Genomic DNA, 17,671 nt, shown 5'->3' with positions numbered 1-17,671 from the left:
TTCTTTTGTTTCCTTTACTGCTTGCTCAATATACAGATTGAACAACATCGGGGAGAGGCTACAACCCTGTCTTACTCCCTTCCCAACCACTGCTTCCCTTTCATGTCCCTCGACTCTTATAACTGCCATCTGGTTTCTGTACAAATTGTAAATAGCCTTTCGCTCCCTGTATTTTACCCCTGCCACCTTTAGAATTTGAAAGAGAGTATTCCAGTAAACATTGTCAAAAGCTTTCTCTAAGTCTACAAATGCTAGAAACGTAGGTTTGCCTTTCCTTAATCTTTCTTCTAAGATAAGTCGTAAGGTCAGTATTGCCTCACGTGTTCCAGTGTTTCTACGGAATCCAAACTGATCTTCCCCGAGGTTGGCTTCTACTAGTTTTTCCATTCGTCTGTAAAGAATACGTGTTAGTATTTTGCAGCTGTGACTTATTAAGCTGATAGTTCGGTAATTTTCACATCTGTCAACACCTGCTTTCTTTGGGATTGGAATTATTATATTCTTCTTGAAGTCTGAGGGTATTTCGCCTGTTTCATACATCTTGCTCACCAGATGGTAGAGTTTTGTCAGGACTGGCTCTCCCACGGCCGTCAGTAGTTCCAATGGAATATTGTCTACTCCGGGGGCCTTGTTTCGACTCAGGTCTTTCAGTGCTCTGTCAAACTCTTCACGCAGTATCATATCTCCCATTTTATCTTCATCTACATCCTCTTCCATTTCCATAATATTGTCCTCAAGTACATCGCCCTTGTATAGACCCTCTATATACTCCTTCCACCTTTCTGCTTTCCCTTCTTTGCTTAGAACTGGGTTTCCATCTGAGCTCTTGATATTCATACAAGTCGTTCTCTTATCTCCAAAGGTCTCTTTAATTTTCCTGTAGGCGGTATCTATCTTACCCCTAGTGAGATAGGCCTCTACATCCTTACATTTGTCCTCTAGCCATCCCTGCTTAGCCATTTTGCACTTCCTGTCGATCTCATTTTTGAGACGTTTGTATTCCTTTTTGCCTGTTTCACTTACTGCATTTTTATATTTTCTCCTTTCATCAATTAAATTCAATATTTCTTCTGTTACCCAAGGATTTCTACTAGCCCTCGTCTTTTTACCTACTTGATCCTCTGCTGCCTTCACTACTTCATCCCTCAAAGCTACCCATTCTTCTTCTACTGTATTTATTTCCCCCATTCCTGTCAATTGCTCCCTTATGCTCTCCCTGAATCTCTGTACAACCTCTGGTTCTTTTAGTTTATCCAGGTCCCATCTCCTTAAATTCCCACCTTTTTGCAGTTTCTTCAGTTTTAATCTACAGGTCATAACCAATAGATTGTGGTCAGAGTCCACATCTGCCCCTGGAAATGTCTTACAATTTAAAACCTGGTTCCTAAATCTCTGTCTTACCATTATATAATCTATCTGATACCTTTTAGTATCTCCAGGGTTCTTCCACGTATACAACCTTCTTTCATGATTCTTAAACCAAGTGTTAGTTATGATTATGTTGTGCTCTGTGCAAAATTCGACCAGGCGGCTTCCTCTTTCATTTCTGTCCCCCAATCCATATTCACCTACTATGTTTCCTTCTCTCCCTTTTCCTACACTCGAATTCCAGTCACCCATGACTATTAAATTTTCGTCTCCCTTCACAATCTGAATAATTTCTTTTATTTCATCATACATTTCTTCAATTTCTTCGTCATCTGCAGAGCTAGTTGGCATATAAACTTGTACTACTGTAGTAGGCGTGGGCTTCGTATCTATCTTGGCCACAATAATGCGTTCACTATGCTGTTTGTAGTAGCTTACCCGCATTCCTATTTTCCTATTCATTATTAAACCTACTCCTGCATTACCCCTATTTGATTTTGTGTTTATAACCCTGTAGTCACCTGACCAGAAGTCTTGTTCCTCCTGCCACCGAACTTCACTAATTCCCACTATATCTAACTTCAACCTATCCATTTCCCTTTTTAAATTTTCTAACCTACCTGCCCGATTAAGGGATCTGACATTCCACGCTCCGATCCGTAGAACGCCAGTTTTCTTTCTCCTGATAACGACATCCTCTTGAGTAGTCCCCGCCCGGAGATCCGAATGGGGGACTATTTTACCTCCGGAATATTTTACCCAAGAGGACGCCATCATCATGTAATCATACAGTAAAGCTGCATGCCCTCGGGAAAAAAAATGTAATAGGAAAAAAAATTATCATCAGAAATGTTCACTAAAAATTTACTGAAATTTACTGAAAGTTTGCTAAAAATTGGCCTGATTTAGCATGTTAAATTCATATGGTAGGCACACAAAACAAACAATTACACCACACTAACTTTTAACACAGTGTATAACCAAGTTTATTCAAGTATTTATGGTATAGAGCTACGAAGTTATAAAGCAATGTACTGCAATTTATTTCTACATTTAGGCTACAAGATTTGGAACATTGTCAAACTTATCAAACATACACAAATTATAAAATAATGGCTGAGCACAATTATTCTTTAACAATATGACTCCATGAAGGGGAAAAAAAGACAATTTCATTTCTTTATTAGCTAGAAAAGAGCTTCATTAACAAAGTGACATTTTATTCTTGGCAGATAATATTGTAAAATAACAACTTTTCATCTCCCAACCTTACACATGTATATTATATTCACTATTTTGTATTGAAAATCGTATACTTTCATTGAAGAGTACAGAAAATATCTGTGCTGTGTACAATATTCACTGTTATCAGAGCACTGTCTTTCTGTAGAGACCAATTTTTAAACATTGCATTGAAAAATACTATTTCACTCTTAATTTTGTTTTATAAACCAATTATTACTTTAAATATTTGACAGTATACTTTTACAGAGTTTGCAACTATGTGAGTCAAAACTTCAGACTGATATCACACTAATCAAATATGGTCACAACCTGCAGTAAAATTACCGATTACCGAAACAATGAAAGTATTCACTTAAACATTTTCTTGTAAAGCCAATTTATCACACAATACTCTATGCAGTAACAGCAGCCTCCTTATATATATTACCTACTAGCTAATTCACTGTTGTTCCAACACATTACACTTAACAATCACAATGCGCAACATGAGGTGTAAATGACCCTAACAAATACTAAAAGAACTACATCTCTAGTTTTTTCAGGTAATCATTGATACGCAAATCAGACTAATAATAATAATAGCAAAAATTATATAAAAATATTTAATTAATTTCATGACTGGATGACATATTGTTCAGTAAATTCAGTGAAATTATATCACATTCACAGGAAACAATAATCCATTGATAAGCAGTTAATAGGGAAACTATGGGGGTGATCTGTTAATATGATCAAGAAATGAAATTTTAAAAAAAGTGTCTCCTGAAATATTATCTTGTAATGTTCTCAGGAAAGTTCTTTGCCCACCGTTGGTTGGGGTTCCTGTGTTTCAGTACTAAATGGGAGCACAAAAAATGCTAGGTATGGTTAGCTTTAATGTTGAAAACAATTATACCTGCAGGTGTCTCAAGATTGAACATGGAATCTTTTTGTAACTAATTTTAGAAAAGGAAGTTCTGGCTACATATGCAACCCGAATCTTCATAAAGCATGTGCTCATTTATGTAGACAAATATAAAAGCAGTGCTGCAGACTCTTTATGCTTATTTATTGACAAAATGGTAACACACACATTACAAGTGACCAAACAGTAAGACAGTTGTGAAAAAATAAAAAGAAGTAGATGCAGCACTGTTTCTTGCAACATATTTATTGCTCTCTGCTTTCTGAAAGCTTTACGAGTGTATCTACAGGAATTTTCAGAGTAGAAGGAATGAAACTTTCCATGCTGAATTCTCAGCCAACTTTCTCAATAACACAAGCAAACAAATTATGTTAGGAGTGTCAGATGAAAATACAGGGAAAGCTAAAATGATATAGTGAATAAGATATATTTTCATTGTAAAGCAAAATAAAAATAAACTGTTTTTGTATAAATAAATTATGATGACAATACTGAGCTTCCTCATTCTAACAAATAATAAAAACAAGGAACTAAAAGTGTAACTCAATTATATTATTTACTGAGGTCTTCTTTGGGAGGACATAGTAAGTAACTTCTGTGGCAAAGATGAAATTGGTGCCTCCTTGAGTGGAATAACAGTAAGGAAATTTATTTCCAACTATTTACACCAGTCTCTCAACTTTCAGAAATGATTATAGTCCATAAAAATGCTGATTAATTAATTTTTTCCATCTCATGACAGAAATGAACCTCAAAGTACCAAAAAACAAACTCATCGTATCTTCAAACACTAAAATACGTTTCAACTTTACAAACACAAGTAGTGATAAAATTCAAAATTTTGCATGGATGTTGTGCAACTTTGTAACGAAACTCAACTGAGCCACTTCAAATTACTCACAAAATAATCTGGCTTATTATAGAGAATCCATGACAGAAATACTGAACTGCTAATAGGGAGAAAGAGGAGGAAAAACGTCAACCTTAAAATTGAGTTACTGCTATTCAAACTTTCGATATATATATATATATACACACGTCATTAAGATTTCTTAAAGACCTGAAACCTACTATGTATCCGATTATGTTGCTTAGTGAACCACAAATATTGGCTAACGAGTGTGCAACACCTAGCAAGCTGTTATATGCGAATATCAAGGGGTGCTTCTACCAGACTTCAGTGGTTGCCAAATGATGACATTTGTTGGATCTGCTCGGCAAAGCATCCGCCCCCCCCCCCCCCCCCCAACACACACACACACACACACACACACACACACACACACACACACACACACACACGCCAAATAACAATATGGACCCCAATTAGAACTTTTATTAATTTCTCAATATACTCTTTGCATGAATATGGTACCTCTTATAAATTTTGATGCAAGTATTTATGAAATAAGCAGATTTCAGATAAAATTATATTTTAGAGCACACATATATGTTGTTAGTAAGACAAACAGTAACAGTGTGCAGTTTTTAACTTCATTGGTTAACACAATAAAATTGTCTACTTAAAATTCAGTGACATATCTGATTCTGGGATATCCCTGGATGTTTCATGTTACATTCCTAATCGTTTTGTTGTGGTGCTTCAAATATTCTTTTTACACAATGTAATATTCTGTATACTTGCAACGATAAACACATCTGTTTCTCGCTTTATTATTTAAATTTTCATGCAAAGTTATGGGCCAGAAATGATTCATTCTAGTTTGCCTTTAAATGGTACTGAGCAAAATGCAGTATGCACCTCTTTCACAAGAAACTTAACAATCAGCTTTTCCAGATATTACAGTGCAATTTATTACTGCTCTCATAACAATTTCTTACTTCAGCTCCTTTGTGGTTAGTCTGCACAGTGAGGTTACAGCTTTACATATTTCACTCACTCCAAATCAACATGCTTTTAGTGAATAATGTACATATGAGTCATAAACCTTAAGTAATGATGATTACCTGCTGTATTACTGACATAGGGGACTGAAATCCATCCTACAGAAATGGGGAATGTAATGCTGCATTACCATTATTTTTCCTTATGTCATAATTTTCTGCCCTCTGTTGTTTCAGAAATTTCTGAATGAGATTTAATTAGTAGGAAATTGTTTTTGAGCCTTTAACTTATAACCCTGTAATTTTACAAACACAATACTTTACACCATTCTATTATGGCATTTTAAAGCTGATGAGAATCCTAAATTTCTTCTCTCCACAATCTGGTTAAAGCCTAAAAGTTAAAACTTACAAAAATATTCACGATGATATGTTAACATTACATATGGATTCCAACAAATTCACTGAAAAATACGTATATGGATGGCGTATACTGTTGGAGCTCTGTGCATTTTGGTACAATGCTTTGCAACAGTTGAGAATATGTACACTGCTTTGTCACTATACGTATACAAGAAGTTGTTATTAATTTCCACATCATACTGCCTCATTTTTAGAGTATATCTCTTGATAACCATAGTCTATTCATTGTACAAAAACTCCACAAAATGAACCTCTCACTGGTCACTGAAATAAAACTTGTGCAAGTACAAGTTCACATGTTGCTCACTAATGGCAAATAATTACATTATTATCAACCCAATGCTCTAAATCCTTCATGTCCCAACAGATTCAGGTACTGGCAAATATTTCTTTTATAGATGTAATTACTGACCAAATAAAAAAATCTTTGTCATATACATATATAGGAGGCATCTCAAGTGATCAAATGATTTTGGTGAGCAATCTTCTGTTAAGTTATCCTATACTGGTATTGTACAGAAAAGGAGTTATGCCTTAAAACAATATAGGCCTCTTTTTATTGTTGGTTGGAATAACAGATTTTAATAGACTTCCATACTCCTGTGCTGCCTACAAAAATAATTAAAATAAGCTTATCTGGATAGATGAATAACAATCAAGCCACACTAAGAGACTTATGCCTGAATATTGAGGATATATGTGCATGACAGAAAGATCTTTTAATTTATCAGTGGGTGGTACACATACCACAGCACTGGTTTTGACATTCTAACGTCTAAATCTACAGAAATTGCACAAACAAACAAAAATTCTTTTCACTGTGAGCCATATGTTTTACATTTCAAATTTCTCACTGTTTCTTTCAAATATACGCTACTACAGTTCTTTCACAGATATCTCATACATCAATTGAACAATCTGGAACTGGCTATAGACTATAGATGAATACAGAAATTTTCTTACATAGATTTTGAGTGAAGCTGCATTACTATTTTAGACATAAGGCAACATAAGAATTTAAAGTTATATTGAAAAATTCCATATAATAAAAAGAATGATGGTTTAGGTCTTACTCTCCTTACACACATTCCATAGATTGCTGCCACTGCCATTTGCAAAAGCTCCTACATCTTTCAAAAATCAAGATGTAAAGCCTTTCCTTAATGAATGACTTATCTTTATTTACCTTTTTTCACTTCTACTTAATGCACATTTAGCACATTTGGTTACCTTTCAATTTGTATCCTTCAGGCCTTAGACATACATTTAAAAAAATAAATTTAAAAACATAAATAAAATGACAATACCAGCTTTCATTTCATGCTAAAATTGTTCTGTCCCATGCCTTGAGAGCCAAGTATTGTTTGCATGCCACTACAGTAAGTGGAAGCTCTCCTCTTCTAATCTAACAACCAGTGAAATATTTATTAGTACATACAATACCGACTGTCGAATACTGAGAGAGTCCTACATCAATTATTAATGTATCTCTTGTCTGATAAAAAGGAAAAACAACAACAACAACAACAAAAGTTTAATTACTTCTACCAACAGCAGCCAACAAAGGTATAATAACCTGAAATGGATACAGCAACTGTCTCTGCAACAGTAAATATAAAATTACATTACTTTGCTAAACCATAAAAATTAAGACCTCTAATGCACTTAGTTTGGCATGCCATTTGATATTAATTAAGTGTGAGCCATTTGCACTGGACTGCTGTGCAGTAATGTACTCTTAAAATTTAATCAATGGTCTATCTACTAAGCTGAGGCTGAAGAATATTAAGATACAATTAAGAATATTAAATGTATTAAAGCCACAAGTACATTCATTGTGCTTAGGCCTTTAAGGATCCACTGCAGCTCCAGCCCTTAATTTCACATCCTCTTTTTTTTAAAAAAAAAAAAAATCATTTTTGTTTCTGACAGCTACTAAATGTCTGCTAGTCCACTACTCAGTATTCATACTGAGGTCCTTCCACAAACTAATCAACAAATGGCAAGTAAGTATATATGAAGCTGGGATGCAGTTTCGTTGTCTGAGTTGCATTGAAGGGATGATAGCCCTAGAGTTTCTGCCTCTTCACAGAACCAGTGCCGTCACTGCTGTCACCGCTTTCATCGTCATCAGGATGCAGTGGCTGCACAGGAGGGAAGTCTGGAATCTGCTCCCTAGGCGGAGGCCCACTCCACCCTACAGAGCCAGGTCGCACAGGCGAGCCGGACTTGGGGGTGACGTGGCCACCCTGCACCGACAAAACAACTGCGTTACTACCACACCCGTGTCCTCTGCAATAAAAAACATATCTGAAAGGTAGAAGCTGATGCACTGGCTGAAAACTGACTGCTTTCACAAACATTTACTGTCCAATGAATTTACTATACTCAGTCCAGTTGACATTTGTTTGTTGCCCATGTCACCAAAAGAATTCTTGTAACACTTTTCCTTATGCCTCCTATACCATACTAAGTTTCTGCAAACAATAATATTATAAGGCTTTTTACTAAAAATTAATTTCATAATACCGAAAATCTGATTTTGAGAAACACATACTAATATGAAGGAAGAGGTATAGAATAAAAAAAGAGAGAGTAAATAAACACAGAAAAATCAACTCATTATGCACAAAGCATTTCAATCACATCTTGCAAAGACAGTGATCTGTGAAAAATTCCCAGAAGCTTAACAGAAAGAAGTCTGAAAAAAAAGTTAATTTCTGAAAAAGCCAATATAATGTAAGGCAAGATACCTCACATTATTGAATTCTAGTGATCCAATGACACATTTGATAACTGACACACTGATCAATAAGTAACCATAATTTTACAGTCATAAGTATATTTAGGGGCCATAGTGATCTAGCAGGTAGAGCACTAGTCTTCATCCCTGAAGGTCCCAGGTTCAATCACAAATAGGGGCAGGGACTTTTCCACATTCCAGTCTCTCCAGTGTGGCAACATGTCCACTCAATCTGCTACCAAATGGGTACAAAATATTTCTCCTGCGGGTGAAAGGCAGCCGGAGCGATGGGCCCACCAGCTGCCCCCTATTAGTGCCACAGCAAGAAAGCCTGTACAATTCCTACAGTCAGGCCCATAGCCATAGGTTTGTGCCACAGACCTTACCTTCATCTTTAAGGTACACTTATTATGCAAAATACAGCTTTGAATAATGTTTCATTAAAAGGTTGATATTCAGCATTAATAAGAATAAATTATGTCCGTAACACTTAAAACTTGTATGTAAATGCATTTTGTCAAAGAACGAAATTTAACTTAACCTTCTTGTACCTTGAAATGTTCCTTTGGGTAAGGTACCTGTGCTCTCCAAGGACACTATCCCACCTGCACTACTTAACAGCAGCATTTGTACCTATTCTGTGCAGTACAATCTGTTGATAACAACATCATATAAAATTAAGTTGTATAAAATATTAGTAAATGCAAAGCACTGTTCAGCTACCCGATTAAAAAGGTTTCTTTACATCATGTAAACCAGTCCTTTCTTTTTGCAAAGTGTTATTGATGTGTCTTGGGTGCAAGAGGTTAATGTGGCTGATGACAGCAATTGCATGTGCAGTCTAGTGTTGATCATGCTGTTGTTGAGGGGTGGGGGGGGGGGGGGGGAGAGAAGAGAGAGAGAGAGGGAGAGAAGAGAGAGAGAGAGAGAGAGAGAGAGAGAGAGAGAGAGAGAGAGAGAGAGAGAGGGGGGGGGGGGGGTGACACACTGTACCAGCAGATAACCTACTCCTTCCAAATAGCACCAAGAGAACCATCCACCTTAGCATCCACATCTGACATGCATATAATTACTAACACAACTACTGACAGGTTTGGGATCAAATCCAAGACTTTGATGCATAGTCTTCTTATCAGGAAATTGACACCATGATTTCTCCTCCTCTTGCCCACAAAACAGTAGAGGAAAATTTCTTTCACTACCAGGATTCAAACTAGTTCGAACCAGCCTGACCATTACAGCACTAGTATATATTGCAAGAACAGTTATGGATGCATTACTGCAACACAATAAGTCAGCTGCTTACCTCTGATGTGTTAAAAGTTCTAACCCCTGTTATTTTCAACAGATATTTTATTGAACTCTAAATCAAAATTTTTATGGCATTTTCACAATAGTAAAAATATTTAGGAAGCTTCCTTGCTTTCTAGGGCTTTCTTCAAAGTGCTATGAAATGTAAAGGAATTTGAGAATATTTTGGATTTCCTACACAAGTTTTTGAGTCTGTGAGACAGTACTCTTTTTTTTAAAAAAAAAAAAAATGCTTGATGTCCATCAATATCCAACAGAATCCACACAAACCCTGGTAATTTAACATTTATCCGGCACCATATGCAGAATTTCAAAAATACAGTACATTTTCATACCATCTGGGCAAAGAAAGTTCATCAGTTTCAATTGGAGGTTGTCAAAATGAAACCAGTAAATAGATTAAAATTGTTGGAAGTTCTGACATTGTATTTAATAAATTAATGTCTCTTCAACTGCAATTTTTAAATTGTGCACACATAACAAACCAGTAAGCCAGTAGACACAAATTACTATTTCAAAGAGAAAACAGGAATAAAATTAAACTTGGTACCATCTAGGCAATCAAATCACCACCCCTATTTCTATACAGTTTTTTGCAGAAATATCATAATAATTCAAAATGCCCAGTAAGTATTAGGGGTGTTTGCATTTTCAGGTAGACAGCTCCACTATCATGCAGTTTGGTAAAGAATAAATGAGCCTCACTTCAGGTTGGTAATATGAACCAGTTACTGACATCAATAAGATGAAGATATTAAGTGCATTTTCGAAAATGTATATTTCAAAACAAGACATCACTGTGAATTAGCTTTATGACAACATGAGTAGTGAGCTAGCCAGTGACTTCACAGGCATCGCATGACTCAAATGGAGCATTTTAGTTGGCTTTCACATTATTTGAATTTCATTTCCAGTTTTATAAAAGAATACTGAAATTCAAGAGGGAAAAAAAGCACATTATGAGCATAAAATGACACAATTAACCATTTAAGATGATGTCCAGAAAACAGAAAATACCCTGATAGGGTTAAGGGCAAAAAGTGAAACAAATGTTTGGCAGGAAACATGCAGAAAGTGCACCATAAAAAGCATGGGAAAAGTGTAGCAACTAAAAATGAAAATGGTGAAGGAAAGGTTGGTACTAGTTTTGGTGAACTATTAAATTGATAGGATAAGAACATTTGACAAAATACAAAAGCCCCAGTTGCTAGCCTTGCTCAGAAGTTCATATAATGAAAGAGTACACAAGACGGCACATGCCAAATTTCATCAATTGAAAGTGAAGCTATTTTAACACAAATGACAGGTTCAAATATACAAAATATGTTTGGATATGCTTATTAGAGGAGTTCACTTTTAAAACTTTTTTATGTTGTTGGGCAAGTGACCACTAAAGAAAGTGCCTTTACAAGCAAAATAAAATATTTAGTTCAAAATTAAGTTATAGACACCGGATCTGAAAGTACACAAGTGTATCTGTCAGCTAATGTGAGAGGTAGTTAACATGTCTCAGATTCACAACTGACATTCAACATCATCAAAACATGCACAAAATGTCAAATTGCAGCTATGAAATCCTGAACCTAAAAAAAAGTTTAAAGTGAGGGAGGGAGTGTATAAATTAAAAAGCAATCAAAGGGGAGAACAATAACATGTGCAGATCAGGACTTCACACAGAGATGCACACGTTCCTTGGTGATATGGTTTTTGGGACTAGCAGAAAATTATAACAAAAGCCACAGCATATTTTTTTGTTTTAGTGCAAGACACATTGTCAGGAGCAGTTTTTAAATTTATGTAGTCAGCTGCTTACAAAAGCAAATATTTTGAACACTTAAATGGTACCAATAGTGAGAACAAACTGTTGATGATAGTGCCACCAGTTAAGTATTGTGTGACAATGTCGAGATCAAGGGCCACTGTATGAGGACAGTGTATACTGAAAAAGACAAAATCAGTTCTTGAGCATAACTCAAAAAATATAAATTGTGCATCAATGGCAATCAACATTTCTCAGCAATATTTGTGGTCTACAAGTCTTCCAGCAGATGAAGCTCAAATACATAACTGTAAAAAATTCTGAGAATGTTGCCACAGCATTAATGACTTTTTTGTAATGTAATGATGCAGATCTGTTACGGACACCTACTGATTTTGTGGAACACGAACTAGTAAATGAATTAGCAATTCTATTGCATTCATATGAAAAATGATTCACCATTGTTGTGTGGTTGATTCAGTTAATTTTTATATAATAAACTTGTTAAACAATGAATTACCATTCACATAATATTGCAACTGTGAAAGTATCTTCTCAATTTTATTTTAGGAATTCATGGAGAAGACAAACAACATTCCCAACCAATCGTCATGGGGTGGAACACAGAGCATTATGTGAATAATACATTAAACGTTTCTACATACACAGAAAACTGACAAGAACTGAACACTTTAATGCTCTTGCAAAACAAATATTAAGGTATTTAGACAGATCCAAGCATCCATAAAAGAATACTGGTGTCCCATTTGTACACTGAAGTAATTTTAAAGACGTTTTAAACTGCCAAATGTAATGCAATTTAATAATAGCCTGGCTACTTAATGAGTAATCAGAAGCAAATAACAAAGGAATGCTAATTTTTTATCAAGTCAGAAGTACATTGAGATTTACAACGTAGAACTTTTACCACAACACCCAAAACAAAGTACTTATATGTTGAAAAAATTGCAAAAGAAGCAGTATTAATACACATTAAGACCAAGAAACAATAGTTGTTTGTTGTAAAAATTTGCATTAGAATATCAGACAAAGGTACCCTTGCAAACAACATAAAACTGGAAATAAATTAGAGAACTACCTACACAACCTTCAAATATATGCACCACTATCACATCAAGACCTGTCACAGATTTGTTTGAGTTTTAGAGGTTTCTCACAGAAATGTTTTAAAAAAACTTCAGCTGGCAGATCCTACAAGAAACACCCATTATTTTATCTATATCTACTAATAAAGTTTCAGAAACTAGTTCAGTGAATAACTGAGAAATATCTTTCAGCCTCTTTTATTCCACTCCCATAAGAGCAGTGCAGGTAATACCAGAGAATAATACATTGACCAGTGATTTATCTAGAGTTGTTCTTATCCCATATCATTTATAGATAGAATAAAAAGTAAATTTACGATATGGTGCATTAAGAAGTATGCTCGTCTTCATACTTGTAGTGGTTGTGGAATATCAGTGTAGGCAAAGAAAGAAAATTATTTAGGAATCAATGGAGAAACTACACAGTTATAAAACTAAAAATAATAATATGCAGCTGTAATATACTACCATGACATAAAATAAATGACACACTGCATGCTCTTGTGCTCTGAAAGGAGGCAGAAATGTTGGAGCTGCTGAGCAGCCTCACAGCAAAACACATACAGATGTTTTGAACTTTGAAAGGAATGAATGCATATTTGTGCACACTGAAATGAAATGAGCGCTACTTTGAAGAAGATCCCACCAGTTTAGCATATTTGGTAATTATACAAAGTTGCAACATCAGTTTAGCTTCTTGCATGTTGGGTCCTGAACTTAATATTTCTAAGGTAAGGATTTTGTCCACTGCTCTGAGTTTCCTGATTTTGTGATTTTGACTGAACTTGTCACAATGCAAGAAGAGTTCAAAAACAGTTGGGCAACAGTACATCACAGGGAACAGTTCCTTAGTAATGCAAGCAGACTTTATCCTTCTATGTTCAGGCAGTACTTAATATTTGTATAATAATATACAAAAAGAGAACAGATTATACCAGTTGATACATTCAGCCAAGTTTAAATGTACTACTGCTCAAATTCCTATACATACAATATATTAACTTCAGCAATTTCCACTGATAAGAACTAATGAAAAGGATAGAAGATGGGTAAAGCAAGAGGCACAGAAAATGGCTGAAAAGATATTCCAGGTAATTATAAAAAAGGTTCATTTGGTCAGATCCTAATGAAAAACAAAGATTTGCAAAAACTGAAAAAAAGAAAAAAGGTAGAAGAAACGTTTTAGCTACTCAAAATACTCAGTAAGCACAAATAAAAAGGAAGTTATAGTAGGAAAATGTACTAAAAACGTTACATGAATGCCAAGATTTCATTTCTCATACTCTTACTTTGTCTGTTCTTTTGCTCTGTGATACTCTTACTAGATTCGTATCTTATTTATGAATTTTTTCCAGTCACCTTCATTGTTTACTTCTCAGCACATATCATCAGTCATAGCTGCTAATCATCTAGTCTACTACCTTTAGCATGTTAGCAATCAGGGTGTACTACCTCACTGTTCCTAGTGGTTATCCTGTGTCTGTTATCTTTACATAAAATCCTGAACAATTTCTACTACTCTCTTTTACATGTGTCATCTTTATTCGCCTCTCTTCGCCTCTCTCTGTACATAAGAATAAGTTTATTTATAGTACTTGGGCCCAATCCTGATGTGACAACTACAGCACATGGTTAAAGCAGGACTTGGCGTAGAGTCATGAGCATCTATTGAATATGGAATGCTGACAGGAATGTCTAATGGCAGCATGTGACATGAGACAAGACCATACAAGAATCTTAACATTGAAACTTTGCACAGATCTCGCATGCTATAAAATTTAACAGTGTATGTTACACACGAGTTGAGGTGTTACAAAAACAACCTGATTCACAACTACATGAAATACTGAAATTACCTGGGAAATTTGTGCACTGAAAATTTCATGCTAAATCAACACTGATACCACAGAAAACAATAGAATTATCTGAGAGACATGATACAGAGCTCTGTTGCAAATACATGATGGATAATGCAAGAACACACAATGCATTATGATAACAATAAAGTTATGTTACTGATCCGAGGAGATCGTCAATGGGATTTTCCCAAAATCAGAAAGATCGCCATTATACTGCAGTACTATACGATGAAGTCAGTGTGTCATTAATGAAATTTCATCATTTTAAAAAATGAAAGGTAAGTTCATTTGGAGCTACATGTAGAATAATTGAAGCTGCACTGATGTATATACACACAACGAGGTGACTGAAGTCATGGGATACCTCCTAATATCGTGTGGGGCCTCCTCCTGCCTGGTGTAGTGCAGCAGCTATATGTGGCGTGGACTCAGCAAGTCATTGGGACATCTCTGCATAAATATTGAGCCATGCTGCCTTTATAGCCGTCCATAATTGTGAGGAAGTGTTGCCAGTGCAAGATTTTGTGCACAAACTGACCTCTCAATTATGCCCCATAAATATTTGATGGTATTCATGTAGGGCAATCTGGGTGGCCAAACCATCCACCTGAACTATTCAGAATGTTCTTCAAACCAATTGTGAAAAATTGTGGCCTGATGATTTGTTACATTATCATCCATAAAAATTCCATCTCAGTTTGGGAACATGAAGTACATGGATGGCTGCAGATGGTCTCCAAGTAGTTCAGTTGGACCAGAGGACCAGTCCATTTCATGTAAACACAGCCCATGCCATTACGGAGCCACCACCAGCTTGCACAGGGCCTCATTGTTTACTTGGGTCAATGGCTTCATAAGGTCTGTGCCACTCATAAACCCTACCATCAGCTCTTACCAACTGAAATCAGGACTCATCTGACCAGACCACATGCCTTTTGTCACCACAGTGTACAGTGAAATGAAGACTTCATATAACATGATAAATTTTCCTACTATAATAAATGGTAAATTGGGATGAATAGCAGTCTGTCAACATTAAATAAACATGAAGTAAATACTTGCTATCAGATATCGATTTTACTAACATGAACTGTAAAACTTATAAATGAAGCTGTCTTCAATGGAAAATGAAGGAAAACAGGAATCCCCCCCCCCCCCCCTTTCATGTGACTTTAGATCCCCTTGAAAGTCTTATTAGAAATGACAAAGAAGAAATGTAAAAGTGACAGGGGCAGCTACAGAAAAGGAAAGTCCACTATACACAAGACTACACGATCCACTGATGATAAATAGTAACTCATAGTACCAACTGGAATGAAATGTGATAATGTGGACAATTATGCAAATTATAGGGACTAAAATTACAGCAAAATTAACATTTTAGTAGTTTGAGGTAAAATGGAAAAATTAAAACATTATTATTTGTATCCATTTAAGAAAACATCTAGGGTATGTGTCAAAATATTGTTCAAAAATGCAATCTAAAACCCATCTTGCTGCTCAGATATGTTTGATCTATCTATCACATCAGGAAAATCTGAAACATCAGGTAAACAGATCAATCATAAAAAAAATTATAAACTTACAAACAAATCTAGTACCTGGGGAATTAATAAATATTAATAATTAAGACTGAAGTGTAAAAAGCTATAGGTAAGAGTACTTGAACACAGAAATTACAACAAACTTGTGGTTGTGTGCAAAGAAGTGGCTTTTTAAAGGATGAACATCTTTTTATTTTCCTCCTCAATTCAGTTATATTTGTCTTGTATTACTCAGATGCTAGTTAATATTTCATTTGCTATCAGCTAAACAAAAGGGTAAATGGGAACTTCATGCAATGGGAAACAATATTTGATAAAAATATTATGGATAAGACACAAGAACAACAACAGGAAATGGGTCATCTCATGAATACCAACAAGCTAAAAAATGCAATACACATTAAAGTGTTCTGCTTCACCACTATAGACGAACAATTATATTTTCACACCATTCTCTTCATTTCAGAGATTTAATTGTATGATCTTAGTGGTAGGGAGCAGTGAGAGGCTCATTGTCCTAGTGGAATTCACAAAAAACATTGCAGGCCATGCCAGGAGACTGTTACTTCTTTTGTGATTGTGATAAAAGTTGCAGAAACTGTGACCTGAAAAGTGAAGAAAACTGCTGCAGCAAGGGGAACACTGTGCATTTCCTATGTGAAGGTAATAGAGGGTGTACACACCAATTGGCAAAAAAGAGTATGTCCACTGCTACTTTATAACATAGGAGACATCAAATTTCCACCAGTACCATTTCAAGAGAAATAAATTATGTAGGACTAGATGCTTCTAGCTTGTCTTATGTGTGCTAAAGATCTACACCCACTGCCTTGTCAGACTGCAGTGAACATTGTGTCTGGAAATTATGACATTGGATCAGGATGATCATCTCAAATAAATCCTAATTCATTGTAAAATGTAATTTTGGATATCAGTCTTTATGTAGATAATGGGGAATGCATTTGCATGTCAGAAACATAGTGAAATGTGACAACTACAGTGGACATGGATTGATGGCCTAGGTGATGATCATGATAAATTCATGATCATTACCACAGCCTTCCCAGGCAACACAGTTGGTCTTGAAGAAATGCTATTGTAAAGAGATAGTGGGGAGATGTACTGCATTTATCCAACAGTGAACAGTATTCTCACTTAAATTTCAAGTTACAAGACAATGCATCCCCAGGGAACTTTCTGAACTTCTGTGACATTAGTCAAAGGAAATCATTGAGTAATTCTCATATTTATATACACTTGTTACTATTTCTCTTGCTTTGTCCTTTTACAGATCACCACCTACCCCTCACTGCCACAACCAAATTTACACTATTAGCCACTGATTTGTACCACAGGGTAACACCATTTCCATCCATAATTGAATCCTGGTCAGGTACACAGTTCTGGCTTGTCACACACAGCCATTGCAGGAAATGCTGTATTAAGAGTAAAATAATTAGTTGTCAACTCATTTCATTTGGAGTAATAATTCTGCTACTTTTATTTATAAAGATGATGGAAAAGTTGCCTGACAATCAAACTTATAAAATCTCAAATTTTTTAA

The 17,671-nt window shown here is 35.5% G+C and overlaps 1 protein-coding gene across 3 annotated transcripts in view; it reads right to left on the bottom strand.

Annotated features, from left to right (window-relative positions):
* Positions 1 to 2,238: 2,238 nt before the first annotated feature.
* Positions 2,239 to 17,671, bottom strand: part of LOC126469963 (homeobox protein extradenticle) — a 348,664-nt gene continuing 333,231 nt past the window's right edge. Inside the window, exon 9 of one of the 3 annotated variants that reach the window (XM_050097380.1) lies at positions 2,239 to 8,034. In XM_050097380.1, coding sequence (XP_049953337.1) covers positions 7,855 to 8,034 — 180 coding nt within the window. In that variant the 3' untranslated portion in view covers positions 2,239 to 7,854. Of the gene's footprint in view, positions 8,078 to 17,671 lie in introns of all 3 variants that reach the window. The other 2 variants (XR_007586099.1, XM_050097381.1) reach the window with 2 other exon arrangements.

Source organism: Schistocerca serialis, chromosome 3, assembly GCF_023864345.2.
Source record: "Schistocerca serialis cubense isolate TAMUIC-IGC-003099 chromosome 3, iqSchSeri2.2, whole genome shotgun sequence".
Classification (NCBI taxonomy): domain Eukaryota; kingdom Metazoa; phylum Arthropoda; class Insecta; order Orthoptera; family Acrididae; genus Schistocerca; species Schistocerca serialis.
The sequence above is the reverse complement of the archived record's forward strand: the minus strand, read 5'-3'. Positions and strand labels throughout refer to the sequence as shown.